The 24,707-nt window shown below is 39.0% G+C and overlaps 1 protein-coding gene across 1 annotated transcript in view; it reads right to left on the bottom strand.

The window, feature by feature from the left end:
* SHCBP1 (SHC binding and spindle associated 1) overlaps positions 1–24,370 on the bottom strand; it is a 30,026-nt gene extending 5,656 nt beyond the window's left edge. Inside the window, exons 1-10 of the mRNA XM_047712212.1 lie at positions 24,222–24,370; positions 20,915–21,082; positions 20,621–20,736; positions 18,537–18,745; positions 12,717–12,809; positions 9,517–9,750; positions 9,258–9,426; positions 8,840–8,960; positions 5,218–5,349; positions 4,452–4,570 (exon numbers count right to left, since the gene is read on the bottom strand). Coding sequence (XP_047568168.1) covers positions 4,452–4,570; positions 5,218–5,349; positions 8,840–8,960; positions 9,258–9,426; positions 9,517–9,750; positions 12,717–12,809; positions 18,537–18,745; positions 20,621–20,736; positions 20,915–21,082; positions 24,222–24,330 — 1,470 coding nt within the window. The 5' untranslated portion in view covers positions 24,331–24,370. The remainder of the gene's footprint in view (positions 1–4,451; positions 4,571–5,217; positions 5,350–8,839; positions 8,961–9,257; positions 9,427–9,516; positions 9,751–12,716; positions 12,810–18,536; positions 18,746–20,620; positions 20,737–20,914; positions 21,083–24,221) is intronic.
* Positions 24,371–24,707: the final 337 nt, after the last annotated feature.

Below are 24,707 nucleotides of genomic sequence, written 5' to 3'. Positions count from 1 at the left end.
AAACTCCTCACAAAATATTAGCAAATATAATACACCAATATATAAAAAAATATACACTATGACTAAGTTGTGTTTATCCTAGGGATGCAAAACTGGCTCAAAATTTGAAAAATCAATGTAATCCACCATTTTCTTTCATCCAAAAAGAAATATCATGTAGTCATATGAAATGATGCAGAAAAAACATCTGACAGGGACACCTGGGTGGCTCAGTTGGTTAAGCAGCTGCCTTCGGCTCAGGTCATGATCCCAGGGTCCTGGGTCAAGTCCCGCATCAGGCTCCTTGCTCAGTGGGGGAGCCTGCTTCTCTCTCTGCCTCTGCCTGCCGCTCTGCCTACTTGTGCTCTCTCTCTCTCTCTGACAAATAAATAAATAAATAAAATCTTTTAAAAAAAAAATCTGACAAATGTCAATATACATTCATTATATAAATTCTTACAAAACAGAAACAGAGAACTTCTTCAACTTGATAAAGAATATCTACGGAGCACCTGGGTGGCTCAGTCAGTTAAGCGTCTGCCTTTGGCTTGGGTCAGTATCTCAAGGTTCTGTGATCAAGTCCCATGTCAGGCTCCCAGCTCAGCAAGGAGTCTGCTTCTCCCTCTCCTTCTGCCTCTCCCATTGCTTGTGTTCTGTCTGTCTCTCTCTCTCTAATGAATAAAATCTTAAAAAAAAAAAAAAAAAAAAAAGATTATCTACAAAAAGCCTACTGTTAGCCTTGCACTTATTGGTGTAATATTGAATACATTCTCCCTAATATCAAGAACAAGGTAAGGATATCCACCCTGACCACTCTTATTCAACATAGTGCTAGAAGTTCTATCAGTGCCATAAAGCAAAAAAAGGAAACAAAACCATACATATCAGAAAGGAAGAAATAAAACTGTCTCTATTTGCAGATGTCTACGTAGAAAATCCCGAGGAATCTACAAAAACAAACCTAGAACTAAGAAAAGTCAGGAAGGTCACAGGATATAAGACAAGTCAATTATATTTCTATATAGAAATGAACACGTGGAATTGAAATTAAAAACATGAGATGACTCACAATCACCTAAAAAAATTAACTATTTACATATAAATCTAACAAAATACATACAAGACTTGTATACTGAAAATTATGGAAATGCTGGTGAAAGAAACCAAAGATGTAAATAAATGGGAGAGACATAGAGTGTCCACAAGATTGAAAATTTTAACATTAAAAAAGATGTCCATCCTGGGACGCCTGGGTGGCTCAGTTGGTTAAGCAACTGCCTTCAGCTCAGGTCATGATCCCGGCACCCTGGGATCGAGTCCCACATCGGGCTCCTTGCTCAGCGGGGAGCCTGCTTCTCCCTCAGCCTCTGCCTGCCATTCTGTCTGCCTGTGCTCATTCTCTCTCTGACAAATAAATAAAATCTTTAAAAAAAAAAAAAAAAAAAAAAAAAAAAGATGTCCATCCTACCCTAATTGATATAGAGGTTTACTAGAATTCATATCACAATCTCAGCTAGATTTCTTTTTTTAGATAGAGACAATATTTTTCTAAAACTTTCAGGGCGCCTGGGTGGCTCAGTGGGTTAAAGCCTCTGACTTCGGCTCAGGTCATGATTCCAGGGTCCTGGGATTGAGCCCCGCATTGGGATCTCTGTTCAGCGGGGAGCCTGCTTCCTCCTCTCTCTCTGCCTACTTGTGACCTCTGTCTGTCAAATTAATAAATAAAGTCTTTTTTAAAAAAATCTTTTTTCTAAAACTTTCACTGAAATCCAAAGAAACTAAAATACCTGAAACAATTTTGGAAAAGACAAATAAAGTGGGAGGAATCACTCAATCAGATTTTAAGACTTTACAATAGCAGGTATTGGTAGAGGGACAACTATACAGATCAGCAGAACAGAACAGAGAACACAAAATGGGCCCACACAAATTTCCCAGATGATTTTTGACAAAGGTGCAAACCAATTTATTGGAGGAAGGACAACCTTTTCAAGAAATTATGTGGTTACAATTGGACATCTATGGGCAAATAAATAAACCTTAACCTAAAACTCACATTTATACCAAAATTTACTCAAAAATGGATCATGACCTTACGTGTAAAATGTAAATTATAAAATTTTTAGGAAAAAAAATAAGAGAAAATCTTTGAGATCTAAGGCTGGGCAAAGAGTTCTTACACTTAACACCAAAAGCACTACCCATAAAGGGAAAAATTGATATCTTATACTTTATCAAAATTTAAAACTTTGCTCTATAAAAGCCCATGTGAAGAAAATGAAAAGACAAGCTATAGACTAGCATAAAAATCTGCAGGGGTACCTACCTGGGTGGCTTAGTGGGATGAGCATTCAACTCTTGATTTTGGTTTAGGTCATGATCTGAGGGTCATGGCATCAAGCCCCAAGTAGGGTTCTGAGCTGGACATGGTGCCATGGCTGGACTTGAGATTCTCTCTCTCCCTCTCCCTCTGCCCCTCCCGCCCTGCCTATTCACAGATGTGTGCGCATGTTCTCTCTCTCTCTCTCTCTCAAAAAAAAAAAAAAATCTGCAATCCAAATACCCACCAGAGTACTAGTATCTAATATAAAAAGAACTCTCTGGGCACCTGGGTGGCTCAGTGGGTTAAAGCCTCTGCCTTTGGCTCAGGTCGTGAACCCAGGGTCCGGGGATCGAGCCCTGCGTTGGCCTCTCCACTCATCGGGGAGCCTGCTTCCCCCTCTTCTCTCTGCCTGCCTCTTTGCCTATTTGTGATTTCTCTCTGTCAAGTAAATAAATAAAATCTTTAAAAAAAAAAAAAAAAGAACTCTCAAAACTCCACAAGTTAAAAAGAACAAATAATCTAGTTAGAAAGTGGGCAGAAGTCACAGACATTTCACTGAAGAGAAGGATGGCAAGTAAGCATATGAAAAAATGTTTCACATCACTAACCACTAGGTAAATGCAAATTAAAACCATACACCTATAAGGACGCCTGGGTAGCTCAGTTGGTTAAGCGGCTGCCTTCAGTTCAGGTCACAATCCCAAGGTGCTGGGATCGAGCCCCACATCAGGCTCCCTACTCAGCAGAGAGCCTGATTCTCCTTCTCCCTCTGCCTGCTGCTCTGCCCACTTGTGCTCATTCATTCTCTCTGTCAACTAAATTAAATCTTTAAAAAATAAATTAAATTAAAAAACCATACACCTATCAGAATGGCTAAAATTAAAACAGTAAAAATACCAAATGCTGGTGAGGATATGGAGAAACTATCACCCAAACATCACTGATGGGAATGAAAATAATATAACTACTCAGGAAAAGTCTGGCCATGTCTTTAAAAAAAAAAAAGTAAACATGCAACTACCATGTGTCCTACAACTGCACTTCTGGGCATTTACTCCAGAGAAATAAAGTGTTCACATAGTAACCTGTATGCAAATATACTGCAGCTTTATTTACAATAGCCAAAACCTGGAAACAACCCAGATACCCTTCAACAGGTGAACAGTTAAATAAACTGCAAGAACCATATGCTGGAATACTATTCAGCAATAAAAAAAGAACAAACAATTGGTACCTACAACTTGGATCAAGTTCCAGAGAATTGTACTGAGTGAAAAAAGCCAGTCCCAGAAGGTCATGATGATTTACAGTTACATAACATTCTTGAAATGGTGAAATAATAGAAATGGAGAAGAGAATGATTAAAGAAGTCTGAAGGAGAAGCAAGTGGATGCCAGTCCCAAAAGGTAATATGCAGGATCCCTAGAGTGACGGGAATACTCCACTTGACTGAACAGACGTTATCCTGTTGTACTATAGTTTTGCAAGATGTTACAATAACAGAATATACCTGATCATAGTCAAAAAGCCAAGAAGCAATAGTAGTAACAGAATACAATGCAGGATTTCTCTGTATTACTTCTTACAACATTTTATCTCAGCAATTCTCTCAAAATAAAAAGTCTAATTAAAAAGCAAAAGCAGGGGCGCCTGGGTGGCTCAGTGGGTTAAAGCCTCTGCCTTCGGCTCAGGTCATGATCCCAGGGTCCTGGGATCGAGCCCCACATCGGGCTCTCTGCTCCGCAGGGAGCCTGCTTCCTCCTCTCTCTCTCTCTCTCTCTCTGCCTGCCTCTCTGCCTGCTTATGATCTCTGTCAAATAAATAAATAAAAATCTTTAAAAAAAAAAAAATAAATAAAAATAAAAAAAAAATAAAAAGCAAAAGCAACTAAACTTCAATTGCTATAAAATCATTTATAAAGTTAACAAATGTGAAGGGTCTAAAATTCTCAGAGTTAGCACAGAGTAACTGAGATTTCTTATTTTTCTTCCTTATACAACTGAACCTGGCTGAATTAATACCTAAAATTGTCTGAACCCTTTGAAGAAAGAGAACAGGAGTATGCATTTACATCTTGGTCCCACATTTTGTTTACATATTTAGAACTTAAACCTAAATTATTTCCCCAAAGGATAAGAGATTATCCTACCTTGGCACCATATAAATCCGAGTTCTTCATTAAAAATTCTGCTGATGTTCGCACTGTGACTCCTGTAGTTTCACACTGCAGCACACAATTTTCCAATGTGGTCTTACCACGGTGAATGACTAGGATGAAAACATGCAATCAAATGCTTTAAGTACTGTGTGTTTTCCAATATTAGAAATGGTCTAGAGGTGACATTAGGTGGTCTAAATATTTCTCTAGCTACCATTTAAACTTTGATACTAGAATTACGAACTCATAGTTTATAAAATAATGACTAAAATTTAAAAGCAGCATTCTTAAAAATGATTGAATTGATCTCAGAAATGCAAAATCAAGTTAAAAAGCACTTTTCATTACCAAAAAAAGTATCAGAAAGTAACTTTCATGAGTATCTTGGAAGGGAAAAGAAAAGGAGACCCAATTTAAGATTCTAGAAAACCAGTACCAGCACAATGTGAATAAACCTGTACTGAGTCTAGGGCTAAATCGAATACAAAGAACACAGACCACAATATTGGAATCTTTAAAAGGGGGGGGAAAAAAAAAGATCACAAGGAAATCAATATTAAACTAACAAATTTTTAAGAATAGGCTGAACTATTTTTTACTTTAGAGTAACTTCCTAAGTCATCATGTTATGTACATAAATAATTAATCAGCCTTTCACATACTCAAACGTGGTTTGTTAAACTGCATCTTCTAGGAACAGTAAAGTTTTCTTTTAAAACCTGGAACAAAATAACACAGGAAATATTCAGATACTTACTCAAGATTCCTTCTACAGCATCATGCTGGATAAATTTTATGCCTGAGATTTTAATATCTACACCTGTACAATCCACAAAAGTATCTCCTTTGCCCCTCTTTTCTATCACAATATCATCTGGTAGACCATACCCTAAGGAAGAGAACAAGAGCATTTAAGATGAGTGAGGGGAAATGTCTACACTAAAATTACTACAATAGATTTCTCTATTTCAAATGGCTCCAAATAATACGAGACCAGTCAACCAAGTTGCATTTAAATAAAATCTAATTATCTCCCTACATATCTTGTTTAATTTAAACTAGGGTATAAAATTTTTAATAATAACAATTCCTCAATTTGCCCCCATTTCAGGAAGACTACCCTATCAACCCTCTCAGACCAGCTCAGCACTAAATTTGTCTACAAAACTGCTATATAAAAAATAATCCTAAATACAGCTGGTTCAAAAAGCTTTAAAGCACTTAACCCTTATAAATTTTTTCCCAACTCTGAAATTCTATTATTCTAATATAAATTAGGTTTAAAAAAAACCTAAGCATTTCTCAAGATTTTCTAATTTTAGTATTCTTTTTTCCTTTACTTTTTCTTTTTTTTTAATTGTGTATGGTGACTAACAGAACACAATAATTTTAGTATTCTCTTAAACAGACCGACTTCCAATCTAATAAACTTAAAACCATTTTAATTATTGAAGAAATAGGTCTACCTTGTGAACCAATAAAAAACACTGTATCGGGGCGCCTGGGTGGCTCAGTGGGTTGGGCCGCTGCCTTCGGCTCAGGTCATGATCTCAGGGTCCTGGGATCGAGTCCCGCATCGGGCTCTCTGCTCAGCAGGGAGCCTGCTTCCCTCTCTCTCTCTCTCTCTCTCTCTCTGCCTACCTCTCCGTCTACTTGTGATCTCTCTCTGTCAAATAAATAAATAAAATCTTTAAAAAAAAAAAAAAACACTGTGTCTCTACAAATCCCAAACTAATAATACAGGCCAGACCTCTGAATGGGCTTACAAAAAACTGAAGTATCAGAAAACTAGAGAAGTTGCCTGACTTTTATCATAAAACAAAAGCACATAAACAAAGCTGTAAGAAATAACTCTCATTGTCTAAGATGAGCCTTTGCTTGAGTAAATGAAAGCAGTCACCACATCAAAAGACACAGACAAGATTTCAGGGACACTGGAGAAGAATCCCAGAGTACTCCATACTTGGGAATGCTGCCAATGATAGACTGGATGATTGGATTTTGAGTATTTTTTTTCCCTGATTCTTTTTGTCTGTAGTTGGAACATTTCTATAATAACCATTGTTTTTTTATCACCAAAAAAATAAAAAATAAAAGAATTGTCATACTGAGAAAAAAAAACAGATTATTGCATAAACATACTACATATTCTGAGTAGGGTTTTTAAGATTTATTTATTTAATTGACAGAGAGAGACAGGGAGAATGGTAACACAAATGGGGGAGTGAGAGAGGAAGAGCAGGCTTCCTGCTCAGCAGGAAGCCTGATGCTTTGCTGGGTCCCGGGACCCTGGGATCATGACCCCAGCCGAAGGCAGATGCTTAACGACTGAGCCACCCAGGCACCTATTCTTAGTAGTTTAAAACATAAAACCATCACTTAAGTGAAGATATGTTCTAAACAAGAAAGGAAAACCCTACTATAAGTACTAGTAACACCCTAAACACAGTAGGTACTCAATTATATATCTCCTGTGATAAGTGTTAGCTATAGATCAGAAAAGATATCAGATAACCTTTAATCTTACTCATGAACAAGTACTCCATAAATTCACACTAGAGATACCATAGGATTTCTCAAATTCTCAGAAATACCCTCTGTCAGTAAATCTACTAATCTTTATACTCAACTATCAGAATTCTATATAGTTATTTATTATACTTTGACAATTTCATTATTAATACCCTCACCAATCTAGGAAGAACTCTTATCCACCATAAAATCTATAATATCAATGTTATTTTCACTATGCCAAAAAATAAAGTGTTTTTATTGCAGTGATTTATCCTGCAGATGTGTTATTTATACACACACATCTATTATATATCAAATATTGGAGAGGAGAAAGAACAAAAATTATATACATAAAACAAAAAAGGGGGTGAGGTGATGTACTAGTGAACAGCAGGAAATTAAACTCCTAGCCTTGTTTCCATTAAGAAGTTTTGACAAGATAAAGATAAAGAACATAGCTTAAGCAGTTTGTGAACAGCTGCACAAGTCCCAAAATGATAAACGATTTTTTACATTACAAGCTTTATTGCTAACTTGAAGCTCTTTTGGTAAATAGTTGAACAGGTGCATCTAAATTTGACACGTTATGGAAATACACAGGACCAAGATGAACAATTGTAAAGTAACCTAAATTTAGGAATCTCTCTAAATGTACAATATGATGATGCCTGTTAACAAGTTATTTTTAATAGAATCTTTCAACATAAATGTTCTCAAAAGTACACTTTGGTCAAGATATGGAAGTGTAGAATTTGACATTCAGCAAGCTTTTAATTTTTTTTCCCCCTCTGGAGAGAGAGCACAAGAGCACAAGTTGGAGAAGGGCAGAGGAAGAGAGAGAGAAGCAGACTCCCTGCAGAATGTGAAGCCCATAGCTGGGTTTGATCCCAAGACCCTGAGACCTGAGCCAAAACCAAGATTCAAACACTTAATTGACTGAACCACCTTTAAAAGCCCCTCAGCAAGCTTTTAAAGAATTAATAAGGGCACCTGGGTGGCTCAGTTGGGCATCTGCCTTCAGTTCAGGTCATTGTCCCGGAGTCCCAGGATGGAGTCCCAGGATGGAGTTCCTGCTGGGCAGGGAGTCTTCTTCCCCCTCTGCCCCTCCTCCTGATGGTGCTCACTCTCTCTCACAGTCTCTCTCAAATAAATAAATCTTTGAAAATAAAATTAAAAGTAATTTAAAATAAAAATAAAGAATAAGATAAAAGATTTTTGGTCCACTTTCAAGTTGGACCTATACCTATGCAAAAATATGTTAAATTTGGAAACAAAAAACCATGCATCAACATATCCATAACATATAAGAAATAAGAGTAAGCAGTTAATAAAAATACTAAACTTTAAAAAAATATTGCTAGGAAAATTTTTTTTTTTTTTTTTTTGACAGATAGAGATCACAGGTAGGCAGCGAGGCAGGCAGAGAGAGAGAGGAGGAAGTGGGCTCCCTGCCGAGCAGAGAGCCCGATGCGGGGCTCGATCCCAGGACCCTGGAATCATGACCTGAGCTGAAGGCAGAGGCTTTAACCCACGGAGCCACCCAGGCGCCCCGAAAAATTTTTATTCTAGAAATGAGATTTCCTCTCCATGAACCACCTATAATCTGGAAAATATGCTTCTTCCTAATGGTCTTTTTTTCTCTATATGCTTATTTTCCCAACACATACAAATAATCATACCTCAAGTTGCTCAAACATTGAGTCAATCCCCCATATACTTTCAAAACTCTTAATATTTTAGGGCAACTCATTTGAAATCAAATGGATTAAATCATATTCTTGGAGCTTCAGCAAGCTCCAAGTGACTTACTGTTTTCTTAAGCGTATCATGCAAGAGAGTTTGGTTGCATGTTATTCCAGACTCACCTTCAAGCTCAATGGAATCAGCAATGGAGAATGTACCATGTACCATGTAATGGCCAGGACAAACAATCACAGTATCACCTTCATAGCAGGCATTTATAGCAGATAACGGATCACTATGGAACTAGAAAACAAAAACAGATTGCTAATATACACCTCCAAAATGGCAACCTACATATCACTCTAGGTACCCTCATGCTTCACTTTATAAAGGGAGCCAAAACTACATACTTAAGTATCTCCTCATAATCAACACATGCTTGGTAAGTTCCTAATGCTGATGACAGGCAGGGCTCTCACTACTACCCATTTCACAAAAGAATAGTTCTGGTAAGCTCCTGTAAATGCTTTGTAGAATTCAGGAAAACCTTGGAGTGAATTCGAAGAAAAAAAGCCACCTCAGGCAAAAAACTCCTTTTACCTGAATTTCTGTTTCCTCCTTACAAGGCTCCTGACAAAGCTTGTCCCTGAGCAGAGACCGTAGCAGACCAGTCACCATGCTGGAGGAGACCACATGCATGACCTTCTGACCATTTGGACGAATGCCCTTTGCTTGGATATTCGAATTCTTCTGATAGCCGAACACGTATCTTAGAGAAACCAACAGACCTGTCAGTTCTTAGTAAGACAGCTGGTTAGAAAAGATGCCAACTAACTAGGAATAGCAAAGACACACATACCTCAACAAAGGATTCTCAATGAGTTTTAGCTTTTGTTTCAGCTGTTCAATCTCTGAATATAATTTTAACCCTTCAACCATGGAGATGTTTTCCTGCTCGGAATCAGAGTTACAATTTGACAAACTGCTTCTCAGATTTAAAAATGTCCTGTAACTCTCCTCACATTGGGACAACAGATTGCGGTAATCAACAACAAGTCCTGAAGGAACTCGGTCTTCAAGGATATCATAATGCCTGAAAGTTTAAAAGCAAATTAAAATCCACTGCCTTTCTGACACATTTTCCTATCATTAAAACAGCCCATTTGGTCCTCAAAGACCAGGAAGAAAAGCATTTTATCGTACATAACTCAGGTACATGTAAAGTCTTTCTGAATAGCACTCTATTATAAGTGGAAGCTATTTCAAGTTTTAAGGACCACTTAGTTAAAGTCACTAATGTTTCTTGCTTTGGGGAGTTGCTGGGTTTTGTCCTTAGATTTGTGCTTTAGAAACACTGAAAGTTCATGTTTTACCATTTGTATCATTATTTAATAAAAAATTATGTTCTCATATATTAGATTCAAAATCTTAATAAGCAGATGTCGGGCGACAATCTGGGAGTGTGGGGCAGGGTGGGGAGGGAAGTATCCTAATAGTTTCATAATAATTTTGAAGATTACCATATTTATAGGATCAAAAATTAAAAATGATTCAAGCATTGGCTTTAGTCCTTCCTCACATTTAAAGCACTACAACACAAAATTATGCTGAATATTCCCTTAGGAAGATTATTACAGTATGTTTCAAAAAGGTAAGACTTTGAGAGTTGCAGAAAAAAAATATATAAAGCCGCCATTACTAAACTAGAGAGTGATTAAAACAAAATAACCTTGTATTGGACAACCTTATTGGCACTTAAAATTTATTATTAGTTTATATACCTTCTCAAACATATAGATAGAACAAAAAATATTTCTAGATGGAATAAAATAATTTATGAATGTAGTACAATCACGTTAACAGATGTGAAATTAATGGATTTGAAAATAAACTGCAATATTCTTGTCATTACCTATAGTTTTAAATAATTGCTTCATTTCTCAGTTAAAAGTTTATTGACTAGCTATGCCTGAGGCCAGAGTTTTTCAACCTTGACTGCATATTAGAATCACTGGGGAGCTTTTAAAAATACAAATGCTTAGGTCCCCATTCAGACCAATAAAATTGATCTCTAGAAGTAGAGAGGTTTTTTTTTAAGTTCCTTGGGGATTCTAATGTGCAGTCAAGGCTGAAAACTATTGCCTTAGATGATGTTTTTTCAACTTAGTCATGCTCTAAATAAGATGGGGGGAAAAAACAGAACTACATCCTAAACAAATTTTTATGAAATTACAGTTAACATTCAAACAGTATTTAAAATGAATAAAAAATAATTTTTTTCCACTTTTCAACTAAATGAATTAGGTGAAGCTTGAAAAGCATGGATTTTGTCTGCTTTGGTTAATCCATACTCATTTAAAGATATTCTAGAAATCCACTCTGCAAACAAAAAATTGGGAACCAAACCACTGACTGCTTGATCAGGTCTATTAAGTTATGAAGATTAAGACTCAAATTTTAAAATAAGTTTCTTAGCATTTCCAATATCCATGCCAATCAGCTTATTTCTTTTCATTAAAGTGATACTTTGTGGTCTAAAAGCAATGAACCAACATCTGTGTCTCAGACACAGCTTTGAAGCACAGCGTTTTGAATTAAAAAGGAAAAACATATACCTCACAGTGCAAAATCAAGACAATATGGTTTGATTCCCTTTAAATCCTGCCTGTTGATAACAGTACACCTATCTTTGCCCAGGGACCTTTTATAGTCTGCCTACATTTGATAACATTCCAGTTTCCCTACCAAGTACCATAGTTTCTTCTCCATAACTGAAAACAATTCCTCCCTTATGCTTTCCCATCTGCCAGTGATGTACAAGGTAAGTATGTAAATCATTTCTTGCTGTTTGAACATGTAAAGCTGTCAAATCAGAATACATTCCTTTCCAAGATCAATTTGCTAGATACACAATATTCACCTACCATTACATTTCACTTCAGTCAAAACCAATCATTGCTTTCTAAGGCCAAGTGTACCAAAACTAGAAAATATGCAAGCTTATTGAAATCCTGGCATTTTATTGACTACACTATGGGAAAATAGGAAATGCACAATGGAAAAATTGGAAAGGCTAAATAGAAATCATACATAATTCTAAATCAGGTAGAACCATCAACCAGACTTTTCACATATTTTTTTTTTTTACTTCGTATTTACCATATAAACCAAGAGAAACTTACTAAATCTAACTGGGTTCCACAAAAATGTAATGGGTTACTGCTTTATCTTATGTAACTAAATCATCTTTCACACAGGAAAAAAAAAATTACCTTCTACAAAATTTTCTTGAGTGCCAGTTCTAATTTTATTCTTATAGCAGCACTGCCTTTAAATTACCACTTATGAATACAAGAAAAATTACCTAGTCTTAGAGTACCATCTAGAGGAAATGTGAATGCCACATTTAACAAAATCAGTGCAAAACAACTACTTGGGTTGCACCATTAAGCTAGGGTTTTTTGTAACGTAAGCATTTTTCCCTATTAAAATATGACAAATTAGAAGAAGAATGTGTTTCACTATTTAGGAAATTTTTATGCAGCACCAATATTAACTGTTTCATATTTTCATCCATTTGTCAAATAGGATTCAAGGACAAGAACTTGACAAAACCCCCTGAAATAATTCTGTTAGTTTAACCTAGTGTGTTTTACTGTAGAAACTTAGAATAAAGCCAAATATTTTTTAAAGTTCTCTTTTAAAAAATTAAAACAAAAGAAGTCTTCTATAATTCAACCAATTTCACTATTTTTTAAACAACTGTCTTTGAATTTAACACAGGGAGGTTTTTTTGAACACATCAGCTCAACTGAGTTTTATTTTATAAAAGTTAGCTCTTTAACTTCAGTGTCCCTGAACTCTGCTGTTACTCACTTTATAAACTAAAAGTAGGTTTCTCTGCACTTGCACAAGTTTCATTTAATAACTTTTTAATGGGTTATACTATTTGTATGGTGGCCTGTTCTGTGTGTGGGCCCCTGAATATACACATACACCAGATGGGTAAAATTAAACCAGGGCAGCTATTTTTCCAACACGTACAGGTCACTAACTTACAATCTCAATCGAGGTTCAACACATCGGACAAAATAATCATACTCATCCTCCTCTTCTTCATCCCAGCTCCTCCAAATGTTTTGATAGAAAAACCTGAAATATAAATTCAAATCATTCAAATTTAATCACTGGCTCAGTGTTAAGGTTCTGGAGGTGTGCAAGCTAAAGACTAAATTGAAACAACTGTATCAGCTACAATAGAGAAAGCTGCATACATGCTAGACTTCAGTCATGAGTCATAGAACTTCTATGGATTGGCCGAAGAAATTTTTCTACAATACTGGTTCCATTATGATCTTTAATTAGAACTATTTATTGGGGTGCCTGGGTGGCTCAGTTTGTGGAACGTCTGCCTTCAGCTCAGATCATGATCCTGGAGTCCTGGGATTGAGTCCCAGGTCGACTGAGTGAGGCATCTGCTTCTCCCTCTCCCTCTATCCCTCCCCCCACCAGCTTATGCTCTAAATAAATAAAATCAAAAAAAGAGGAAAGTTTTATTGACCATCTATAATTGGGTGGATGGTAGTGCCATTTATTAAGACAGAAAAGACTTGGAGAAAAACAGGTTTAGGTTAAAAACAGAGTTGTTTTCTCCACGTTTAAATTGAGATGCCTATCTGACCTCCGAGTGGATGCTGTCAAGAGTAAAGATGAATATAACAAACCCAGAGCCCAAGGGAAAGGTCAGGGCTAAAGATATAAGTCTGGGAGTTGTCAGCTTACTGATGGCATTAAAGCAACAGATGAGATCATCTAGGGAAATAATATAAGGCAGCAGTTCTCAAACCTAGCTACATGTTAGAGCCGTCTTGGAAGCTTTTAAAAATTGGTTCTCAAACCTATTCCAGACCAGTAAATCAGAATCTTTGGGGAGGGTGGGAGGTAGATACAGAATCTAATTTTTTTAAACCTATCCAAGTAACTAACAAATTTTTATTATGGAAAATTTCAAACATATACAAGAGCAAAGAGTATCATGAATACCATGATACTATGATGAAGCTGCCTCACCCAGCTTCAACAATGATCCACGCATAGGCAATCTTATTTCATCTCTACCTTCCGCACTCACTTCTTTGCTCCTCACCCCCACATACCGACACTGGATTACTTTAAATCAAATGTCAAACATATAATATCATTCACAAATTTTAGTATGTAGCTCTAAAATAAATCTTTACATCAAGAAAAAGTTAAAATTCTTTAATATCCAAATATCCAGTTAGTGTTGAATTTTCCCTGTTTGTCTCTTCTGCTATTGTTGCTGTTGTTATCATTGGCTTGTTCAAATAAGGATCCAAACAAGGGTCAGCCACTGCACTTAACTAAATCACTTTTATTCTATAAATTATCCTTCCCTCCTTTTCTCCTTGCAATTTATTTAAGTTTTCCACACTCTGAATTTTATTGATTGCATCTTCATGGGGTCATCTAACATGTTCTTCTGTTTCTTTCACTTCTGGTAAATAGTAAGATCTAAAGACCTGATCAGGGACGCCTGGGTGGCTCAGTTGGTTAAGCGGCTGCCTTCGGCTCAGGTCATGATCCCAGCGTCCTGGGATCGAGTCCCACATCGGGCCCCTTGCTGGGCAGGGAACCTGCTTCTCCCTCTGCCTCTGCCTGCCTCTCTGTCTGCCTGTGCTCGCTCGCTCTCACTCCCTCTGTCCCTGACAAATAAATAAATAAAATCTTTTAAAAAATAAAAGTAAAAAAAAAAATAAAGACCTGATCAGCTTTAGGAAAGTTTTTTTTGGGGGGGTGGGGCCGCAAGGATACTTAAAAGGAGACACAGTGTACTTCCATTAGGAAGTATATGACACCTGGTCATCTCTTCTGATGATGAGGTTAAGAAACCAGTGGATTCAGTTTTGTCAGCCTGATCCATCCACTATAAAGTTCCCTATGAGTTTTCAACCAATGGTTGTAGCAGCCAATCATGATCATTGCCTAGAAACTTTATTTATTACAGATTGTAAAATATTGATATTCTGACCCTATCATTCTTTCCTCATGTATTAGTTGGAATACTCTTATAAAAAAACAATTCCCAGGTGATTCACCTGATCCCAGGTGAATCAGCTTCCAAGGCTGATTAAATAGAGGGAAGGGGAGCTAGCCTAGGATGGATCCCTGGGTAACTCCAACATTTTAAAGTTTTGAGCAAGAGCCAAGGTGACTAAGAAGATGGGAGGAGAGTGTGTTAAGAAGATGGGAATGACCAAATAACTAGAATGTGACCAAGAGGGAAAGCTCATCTTGCTTTAGATCAGAGAAGAGATGATGGGGAAGGAGAACAAGGAGGACTTTGATGACCTCAAGCACCTTCAGTGGTGCTATGGGGCAGAAGCATTACTGAAATGCCACGAAGTGCAGACTGAGACTACACAAAACTCTGCCAGGAAGTTCTGCTGTGAAAAGGAGCAGTGAAAATGAAGCCATCTCTTAATCTTTATTGATTAGACTGCCAGTCTCTTCATCCTCTAGAGTCATCTTTTTATGTTGTTGTTTTGTTTTGTTTTGTTTTTGTTTGTTTGTTTGTTTGTTTGTTTTTTTGAGACGGGGAGAGAGCAAGCAAGAGCAGGGGAAGGGAGGAGCAGATTGCCAGCCAATCAGAGGGCCCGATGCAGGGGTCCATATTAGGACCCTGGCCTTGGACCGAAGGCAGAGGCTTAAAAGACTGAGCCACCCAGGTGCCCCCTCTAGAATCATCTTAAAGGAAAAAAAAAAAGAAAAAGGAACCTGAGCATGCCTTTACTCAATAAAAAAAAACTGCTGGGGCGCCTGGGTGGCTCATTGGGTTAAAGCCTCTGCCTTCGGCTTGGGTCATGATCTCAGGGTCGTGGGATCGAGCCCCACATCGGGCTCTCTGCTCAGTGGGGAGCCTGCTTCCCCCTCTCTCTCTGCCTGCCTCTCTGCCTACTTGTGATCTTTCTCTCTGTGTCAAATAAATAAATAAAATCTTTAAAAAAAAAAAAAAACTGCTGGTTCCTACTCTCAGAATGAAGTTCAAAATCCTGAGCGTGGAGGTATTCCATGGGTTCACAATCTGGCTCTAGAGCACCTCTCTTAAATTCAGACCTCTTTTATGCAAACTCCCATTTCAGAAACTCTTTCAAGCCTCCATGCAACATGCTGGCAGGCTGTCCACCTTCTCCACCTGGTGATCTTATACTTACATTTTTAAGACCCCCTCAAGTAGTAAGCTCACCAGTACTGTACTGGGCATTCATACATCATTCACATCTGCACCTCCTCTGGTGTTTATTCCCTCAAGACAGAAACCTTGACTTCTGCCATATCCACTCATTATCTCCGCATTCCCAGCTCTACTCTACCACCAGGTCCCAGCCATCCCACCTTCTCAGGAAGCCTACATGTGTCCTCTCCATACCCCACTCTAGTCCACTCTCTTGTCCCTAACCTGGGCTTCCTAGTCCATCTCCCTGCATTTGTTTTCCAAAATACAAAGCTGATCTTATTCACCTTTGAATAAAAACATTTTGGTGCTTCCCCAGTGCTCTTAAAGACAAAAATGACTAACCGGCTGGCAAAGCCCTACATCTTCTAACTCTTGACAACCTCTAAGCTGGTTTCCTAAGCCTCCTCCATTACTGTCTGTTCCAGCCACACTGGCCTTTCAGCACCTTAAATTCATTCAGCTCCTGAACCTGTTCCCTCCCTACCCATGCCACAGCCCCTCTCACCTAGCCAATACTTCAGATCCAAGTTCAAATGCCATCTCCTCAAGAGACAACCATGTAATTGCCACCTAACCTAGCCTTAGGACACTCTACCTCTTCACTGCACTCATTGCATTTTCCAATCACATATGCTCTTTTGTGTGATTAGGATTCATCTCCCACCTCTAGACTGACAGCCCCTGGTGATGGTGATTGTATCAGCTTCATGCTCCAGTCACATCTACCCCTCAACTCAGGACCCAGCACTTGAATATTTATTGAGTAAACAAATGAGAACCTGCATAATTTGAACTTTTCTGGACATTAACCAGAATCTGAGCCCTCAAAATGAAGAATAAATTTGCCAGGCTCACCTTCAAATAATATCATTACTAATTCTAAATACTAGTCTTTCTACCAACTTCAATACCTCTAGAGATTAGCTCCCTGATTCTTAATTTCCTAAACTCATCGATTATCCCTTTACCTTCAAATGCTTCAAATGAAAGATTTTTTTCAAGTGAGAGAAACATAAGAGAATTGATTATATTGGTTCTGGACAGAGGCCAGTTCTTTAGATTTGTATTGCTAGGCCTAATGCTGAACATACAGGGTTAAAATTTCTTGGGTACAATTAGAAATTTTCCATAACATCTTGGAAGCAGGGCCTGAGATACCCTGCTTCTTTGTAGAACATTCAAATTAAGCTCAGCAAAAACAGGTTAACTCACTAATGGTACAAAAACTGAAAACTACAAGACACTATGCCACACTAGTTCCTAGAGAGTTCTCTAGGAACTCTCCCAGTCCCTAGAGAAATAGAAGTCCATTTTTAAATAGACAAAAGTCAGCCTTCCTTAGTGAATATACTTATAACACAGAGGATCCAAAAGAAGTACCTGTATCAGGAACTACATGACAAAAGATGATCGTTATCAAAGGGGAGGTGATTGGGGGATGGGTGAAATAGGTGATGAGAGCTAAGGAGTGCTCCCTTGATGAACACAGGGTGATGTATGGAACTGCTGAATCACTATATTGTACACCTGGAACTAATATAACACTGTATATTACCTATACTGTAATTAAAATTTAAAAAAAAAAAAAAAAGGTGTACCGTTTAATCCAGGTAGGAGCTTTCCTCCTCACTGAAAGGACAAGAAGAGCACATGTTCAAGTATGCCAAAAAAGGTGGAAAGGCATGAACATATCCCCTAAGGATCCTAGAAATGACCTAAGAAGAAACCTTCTTTGGCCAGATACATTCTTGAGAAATAGGGGCGCCTTGGTGCCTCAGTGGGTTAAAGCCTCTGTCTTCAGCTCAGGCCCTGATCTCAGGGTCCTGGGATCGAGCCCCGCATCCGGCTCTCTGCTCAGCGGGGAGCCTGCTTCCTCCTCTCTCTCTGCCTGCCTCTATGCCTACTTGTGATCTCTGTCTGTCAAATAAATAAATTTTTTTTTAAAAATCTTGAAAAATATATATATATATGTCTTATCAGTGCACAAGACATGGTGTACCACCTCCTTCACTTTCTCTTCTTTCCTCATATTCAAGTATATCAACCATAAGCCTTAGCATCCAGAACTTTTAAGGGTTTCTAAACATATGCAAATCAAACAAAGAATCTCCTATCTTTTGTTAACATTTGGGATACTGAATGAAATCCATACAGGAATTCTTAGTATTTTTTTTCAACTTTTCTGTAAGTCTGAAATTATCTCAAATGAAAATTTAAAATGCTTTTTAAATCTTTTTAATTTAAAAAAGATTCCCGGGGCGCCTGGGTGGCTCAGTGGGTTAAGCCGCTGCCTTCGGCTCAGGTCATGATTTCAGGGTCCTCAGATCGAGCCCCACATCAGGCTCTCTGCTCAGCAGGGAGCCTGCTTCCTCCTCTCTCTCTGCCTGCCTCTCTGCCTGCTTATGATCTCTCTGTCAAATAAATAAATAAAATCTTTAAAAAAATAAAAATAAAAAAAAATAAAAAAGATTCCCCTATCTTTGAATATTTTAAAATACTGCAATGACCAAATTTACAGTATGAGTTTTAAATCTGGGTATATAACACAGACTAGAATTACTGCATTTCATCCATAGTTTCTGGCGACAAGGTTATTTTTATCAACTCTCCTCTCTTCTTACCTGACATGCTCAATTGCAAGGGCTGTCTGGTCAAATATTCCAGAATCATCAAACACCACCCACAGCTCCTGCAGGGGCAACCGATGTTCCTTCAGATCGAGGAGCTCATTCATACATTCCAAGGTAAAAGAGCTCACTTGAGATTCACAGAGGTATGGGTCTGCAAGCCTCACCACTGCCTTCAAGGCTGCAAAGTCCACATCTGTGACCTGAAATTTAAAATAATGTGACTTATATGGAAATCAAAATTAAGATACATACAAAACACTACTAATAGCTTGATTTTATTATGCAGGTAATGGGAACAGGGAGCCTTCCTCCATAATATAGAAAATAAACAAGAAAGGCCTGGCTCTTACCCAAATGGAGCTTACACTGTAATTGAGACAAACAAACAAGATGGTGATGAGCATGTGACAAAGTATAACAAACAGGGGTGGTGGTCTGGTTTTGCTGGGATGGTCAGTCACTTCTTAGCTGTGATGTACAGGATGAAAGGGAAGCAGCCATCTGAAGAGCAGGAAGGTAAAAAGGCCCTGTGGCAGAGAAAAGCTTGGCTGCTGGAACAGCAGACAGGCAGTATTTTTTGCTGGAACCGAAGGAAAGAAATGGGCGGGGGAGGGGCAGCAGGAGATGAGGCGAGAGAAAAGGGCAAAGAGATGAAGACAGAAACAGCATTGGAAGGAGCTTGGATTTTGTATTCTCGAGACAATGAAAAGCCACAAAGCCAACACCATGGCTTTGGTAAATGCAATGCATTAGAGATTTTAAGCAGAAGAATGATACATTCTCTCTTTTCTTTTCTTTTTTTGACACATTTATCTTTTAAAACAATGACTTTGGGGTTGCCTGGGTGGCTCAGTGGGTTAAGCCTCTGCCTTCGACTCAGGTCATGAGCTCAGGGTCCTGGGATCAAGTCCCACATGGGGCTCTCTGCTCAGCGGAGAGCCTGCTTCCCCCTCTCTGCCTGCCTCTCTGCCTACTTGTGATCTCTCTCTCTGTGTCAAATAAATAAATAAAATCTTAAAAAAAAAAATGACTTTGACAACTTTGGGAGAGTGAATCAGGGTGGAGGTTGAGGGTTGGACATGTATGGAGGACAGGACCAATGACAACACTATTATAACCAAATTAATAGGCCTTTCCTGTCACCAAACATATTAACATAATACAAAACTTAAGTCACCAGAAACAGCTGCAACCCACTGCCTCATCCATAATCACTGCAGTAAATGATGTCATTTTCTCAAAGAGCTGCAGCAACAACTTGTATTCTCACTCCCTGGTTTAACATTTTAGGTTAGGGGCGCCTGGGTGGCTCAGTGGGTTAGGCCGCTGCCTTCGGCTCGGGTCATGATCCCAGAGTCCTGGGATCGAGTCCCGCATCGGGCTCGCTGCTCAGCGGGAAGCCTGCTTCCCTTCCTCTCTCTCTGCCTGCCTCTCTGCCTACTTGTGATCTCTCTCTGTCAAATAAATAAATAAAATCTTTAAAAAAAAAAAAAAAATTTTAGGTTAACGGGGTTTTCTGTGGTCCAGTTAACAAACACTGAGAAAAATTCACAGCTGTAATTAGAGTGCAAATTTAGTGTAAAAGGCCCAGTCAGTTGAAAAATAAGATCGTTTTTACTTTTGACAATGGGACACATTATCAAGAGATTAACCACACATCTACAAATTTGTTAGGCAAAAAAATAGGCCAGTTTTAAAATGCCTGTTTGGTTTGAGCTACTTAATGAGCTACATCTAAGAAGGTAAAAAATTAATTGAAACTCCGTTGACTTCATAATGAGGTCTCTTTATTTTTTAAATGGTCTCAAATACCTCCTCCACTTCATAGGTTTATAATCCATTCCCCTTGTCAAAGGACACTGGAACTTTAACCACCTCAATTCCCAAGTAGCTCCTCCTTGGCTGCCTTTAAAATTTGCGGAACGCTTCATACACCATGACAATTAGATGTGAAAAACATGCTATTTTCAATCAGCTCATAAACTTTAATTAAAAATAAGCACTTTGGCTCTAACAGTCTGAAGGAAAGTGCTTTTAGCTAGAGACAAATGTCTTAACAACAGAATTAAATTTACCTCAACCAGCACCTCAAACACATTAGTGTGCCAGACTGCCCGCCATCCAGATGGTTCAAGGACCTTCTCCAAGAACTCAGCTGTGAATTCTCTTACTTCAGAGGCCTTGCAGTCAGCTACAAACAAATTAAACACAGTAAGAATTGAGACTGCATAAAGCAGAGAAAAGTGAGTAAATCCGTTTTCTCAGAACTAATTGGCAATCTGGAGACTGAAATCTACTTGTAAACCGGAAAGATTAAAAGCAGCAAAACAAAAAACAAACAAACAAACAACAACAACAAACCTACTCACCTAAAATGTAATCTTGATAAGCTCTGAATCGCTCATAGAACAAAAGTTGACTTGTCTGGAATATTTCTGGAAAATGAGTCTTTCCTTCAGGCACAAAACTTGGTAAACTAGAACCTGGCTTATCATGATTGCTGCAATCACTGCATGAATCTTCATCTTGGAACAGAGCTAAAAGAACGAAAATAAGCAGGTTTAACTATCCCAGACACTTCCAGTGCTTACAGACAGCTTCTAATTTCATATCCTTGCTCAGAAATTCTAAACAAAATACAAATAAGGATTTGGGTGTGATGCTTTAGTTACCTTTATCACCGTCAGAAGAAATCAGTTTTCCAAACTTGAAAATATCTCAAAATCCAAGTTCTACTTTGAAACAATAAGAACTTAAAATCTTTCATAGGTTAAGTCTTTGTTGTTCTGTGAAGTTTTTCAGGAAGGCAGAGAAAAAGGGTTTTTTTGATTCACTGGCAATCACTAAAAATATCCTTCAAAGGATAAAGTTATGATTCTTACTATAGCTACCAACTTACAATGGTCAAATAGCTTACAGTTATTTTTTTTCCCCAAAACAATTCCATAAAGCTGCATTAAAGTTAGGAGCTAGTTTCCTATATTCCTTCACAAATGAGCTGAAGCCGCCCTTAATTTTCTGCAATATCATTCTGTCAATGGTCCCTCAATAAACAGGGATGAGAGATGCTTAATAATGCATAAGGTTTACTTCGCTAAAGGTACTTTACTAAAGGTTCCTCCTCACCAATTTCAGTGACTGTGTCTAAAGAAAGGATTAGAAAATGCTAATCACATTAGGTTTGGGCTGTATGTAATTATGTTCCATAAGGCATGATTTGATCAGTGGCATATCTAATTCTGTATAATATGATATTTTTAATAGACAAAACTACTAAATAAACAATGCTGAGGGTAACATTTAAGCTGGCAAAATAGTTTCCACGGGTTGTTTCAGGGAGAATATCTGAGACTGTTATTAACAGCAATCTTTCTCTCAACCACACCACACCCCACTGCCCGCTGCTCCTCATATTTTCTCCTTCCTTCGAATCTTTGCCTCTATTCAGGCCACCAGAACTACTTGACCCCACAAATGACCCATAGTGTACTCAAGTCTACTGCTCACATGCCAAAGCACATGAGCCTCAGAAAACATCAATACCTCACTAGCTGCGTGGCAATCTCTCTGTGCCTCAGCTTCCTCTCCTTTAAAGTGAAGATGAAGATAGCATGCCTGTTTCAATTCATTAATTCAATAAATTATCTGTCAATCACTTACCCATCAAATAGTATATATAAATGTTTATTAGAGAAATAATGCCCTCCCTGCCCACCCATTAGGACAGTTTTTATCAAAAACAATTAAGAAGGGGTGCCTGGGTGGCTCAGTGGATTAAAACCTCTGCCCTCAGCTTGGGTCATGATCTCAGGGTCCTGGGATCAAGCCCCGCACGGCTCTCTGCTCAGCAGGGAGCCTGCTTCCTCCTCTCTCTGCCTGCCTCTCTGCCTACTGTGATCTCTGTCAAATAAGTAAATAAAATCTTTAAAAAAAAAATAAGAAAAACTATCAAGGAAACAAGTGTTGGTGAGGATGTGGATAAATAGGAACTCTTATACACTGCTGTAGGCAACAAAAATGGTACAGGGCTATGGAGAACAGTATGGTGGTCCCTCAAAAATTTAAAAATAGAATTACCAGAAGACCCAGCAATTCCACTTCTGAGTATAGATCCAAAAGAACTGAAAGCAGGATCTCCAAAACATATTTCTACACCCATGTTCATAACAGCATTATTCGCAATGACTAAAAGGTGGGAGCAACCCAAGCGTCCATCAGTGGTTGAATGGATAAGCAAAAGGTGATATCTCTATACAAAGGAATATTTTTCAACCTTAAAAAGGAAGGAAATGCTGACACCTGCTACACCATGGATGAACCCCGAGGACATGATGCTAAATGAAATAAGCCAGTCACAGGAAGACAAATACTGTATGAATTCATTGACATGAGGTACTCACAGTAGTCAAAGTCATAGAGACAGAAAGTACAATGCTGGTAGCCAGGGGCTGAGAGAGGGGAGGATGGGGAGTTATTGTCTAATGGGTACAGAGTTTCAATTTACAAGAAGACGAGTTATGCGGATGGATGGTGGTGATAGCTGCACAACAGTGTGAATATATTAATCACTGAACTCTACAGTTAAAAATGATTAAGATGGTATAAGATGGTAAACTTTATGTGTATTTTAACACAATATAAAAAAGTAAAGACTACCTTACTTCGCCACAATTCTTTTTTTTTTAAAGATTTTATTTATTTATTTGATAGGCAGAGATCTCAAGTAGACAGAGAGAGAGAGGAGGAAGCAGGCTCCCCGCTGAGCAGAGAGCCCGATGCGGGGCGGGGCTCGATCCCAGGACCCTGAGATCATGACCTGAGCCTAAGGCAGAGGCTTTAACCCACTGAGCCACCCAGGCGCCCCCGCCACAATTCTTTACAGCACTTTGAAAGTACTACTTTTCACACATTATTTCACTTCATCTTCACCATTCTGAGGACCACTGGCTCTGTTTTCCAGATAGGAAAACTGAGGCCAAGTGATTTTTGCCGGTTCACAAGAGGGATCAGCAGTGGAATTAAATCACATGTATGTTTTCTTCCTTTGCCAGGACTCTTTCCACTACACAATCTAACTGAAAATGTTAAAGGAAAAGTCTGAACAGCTTAAAACATCAGGAAAGAAAATCATAACGTTATCTCCATAAAGAGGTACACAGCACTGAAAATTACACTTGGGCTCTATTTTTAGACTCTGCCCCACCCTGGCTCCCTTAACTTTGGGCGTGTCAGCTACCGTCAGTGCTCAGGGCAGCTACTGAGGCCAAGAGTTTACTATCTTCTCTTTTGGGAAAGGATTCATGAGCTCCTCTGAGATTGAGAAGAAAAAGAGGAGACGTCTCTCCACAGATGAACGCAAACAAACAAACAGACAAACCGGAAGCCCACCCAGACATCCCTGCTGGGAATTCCTGAGCGGGCCCAACCCCTTTCAGTATCCAGGAAGCGGAAGCCCGATGGGGCGAGGAGAAGGGGAGATGCCCAGGGTACCTCCCGACCATGACGTTCTGAGAAGGGGTCGGTGCCTCTCACAGTCACCGCCGCCACCCTGGCCAGCCGCTCCGGAAGGCCTATGAGACCCAGGCGCCCTCGGAGGGTCCCGACTGCCCCAAGCCACCGCGGACACGGTCGGCTGCCAGGAGGCGGCTCCTCCGGCCTGACAAGACGGGTGCTCACCTTTCTCCAGAGGCGCCGGCTCCTCCTCGACCGCCCAGCCCGTGCGTTCCGGCTGCGATGTCATTGCCTGCGACCCCAGCCCGCCACCCGCCAGCAATCCGTCAGCCATTTCAAATTTCCGCGGGCAGCCGCCTAGCTCGGGATCAAAGTGACGCAGACGCTTCTGATTGGATGGTGGGCCGAGGAGCTCAGGCCAATTAAAGGAAAGAGTACGTTGCCCCGTTTCAGAACGAGCTCCGCCCTCTCCAGCCGTCTCTCACCGGATAACAGCGCCTTTGCGCCACCCAGTGGCCGGACGAACCTCTGCTGTTCTCGCCCAAGCTCTTGGTTTTTCGTTTGCTGTGATTAACATGGACAAAATTGAACTGGAACATAATCTGAGATGACTTCTGAAACACTACCAAGCCATGCCTGGAAATGGGTGTTAGCATTAGAGGCACTGAACTGGGGATCAAAAAAAGTATTTAGACTTGTTTCCGTCATTAC

This window comes from Lutra lutra, chromosome 17, assembly GCF_902655055.1.
Source record: "Lutra lutra chromosome 17, mLutLut1.2, whole genome shotgun sequence".
Taxonomy (NCBI): domain Eukaryota; kingdom Metazoa; phylum Chordata; class Mammalia; order Carnivora; family Mustelidae; genus Lutra; species Lutra lutra.
This window is presented reverse-complemented; position numbering and strand designations above follow the sequence as displayed.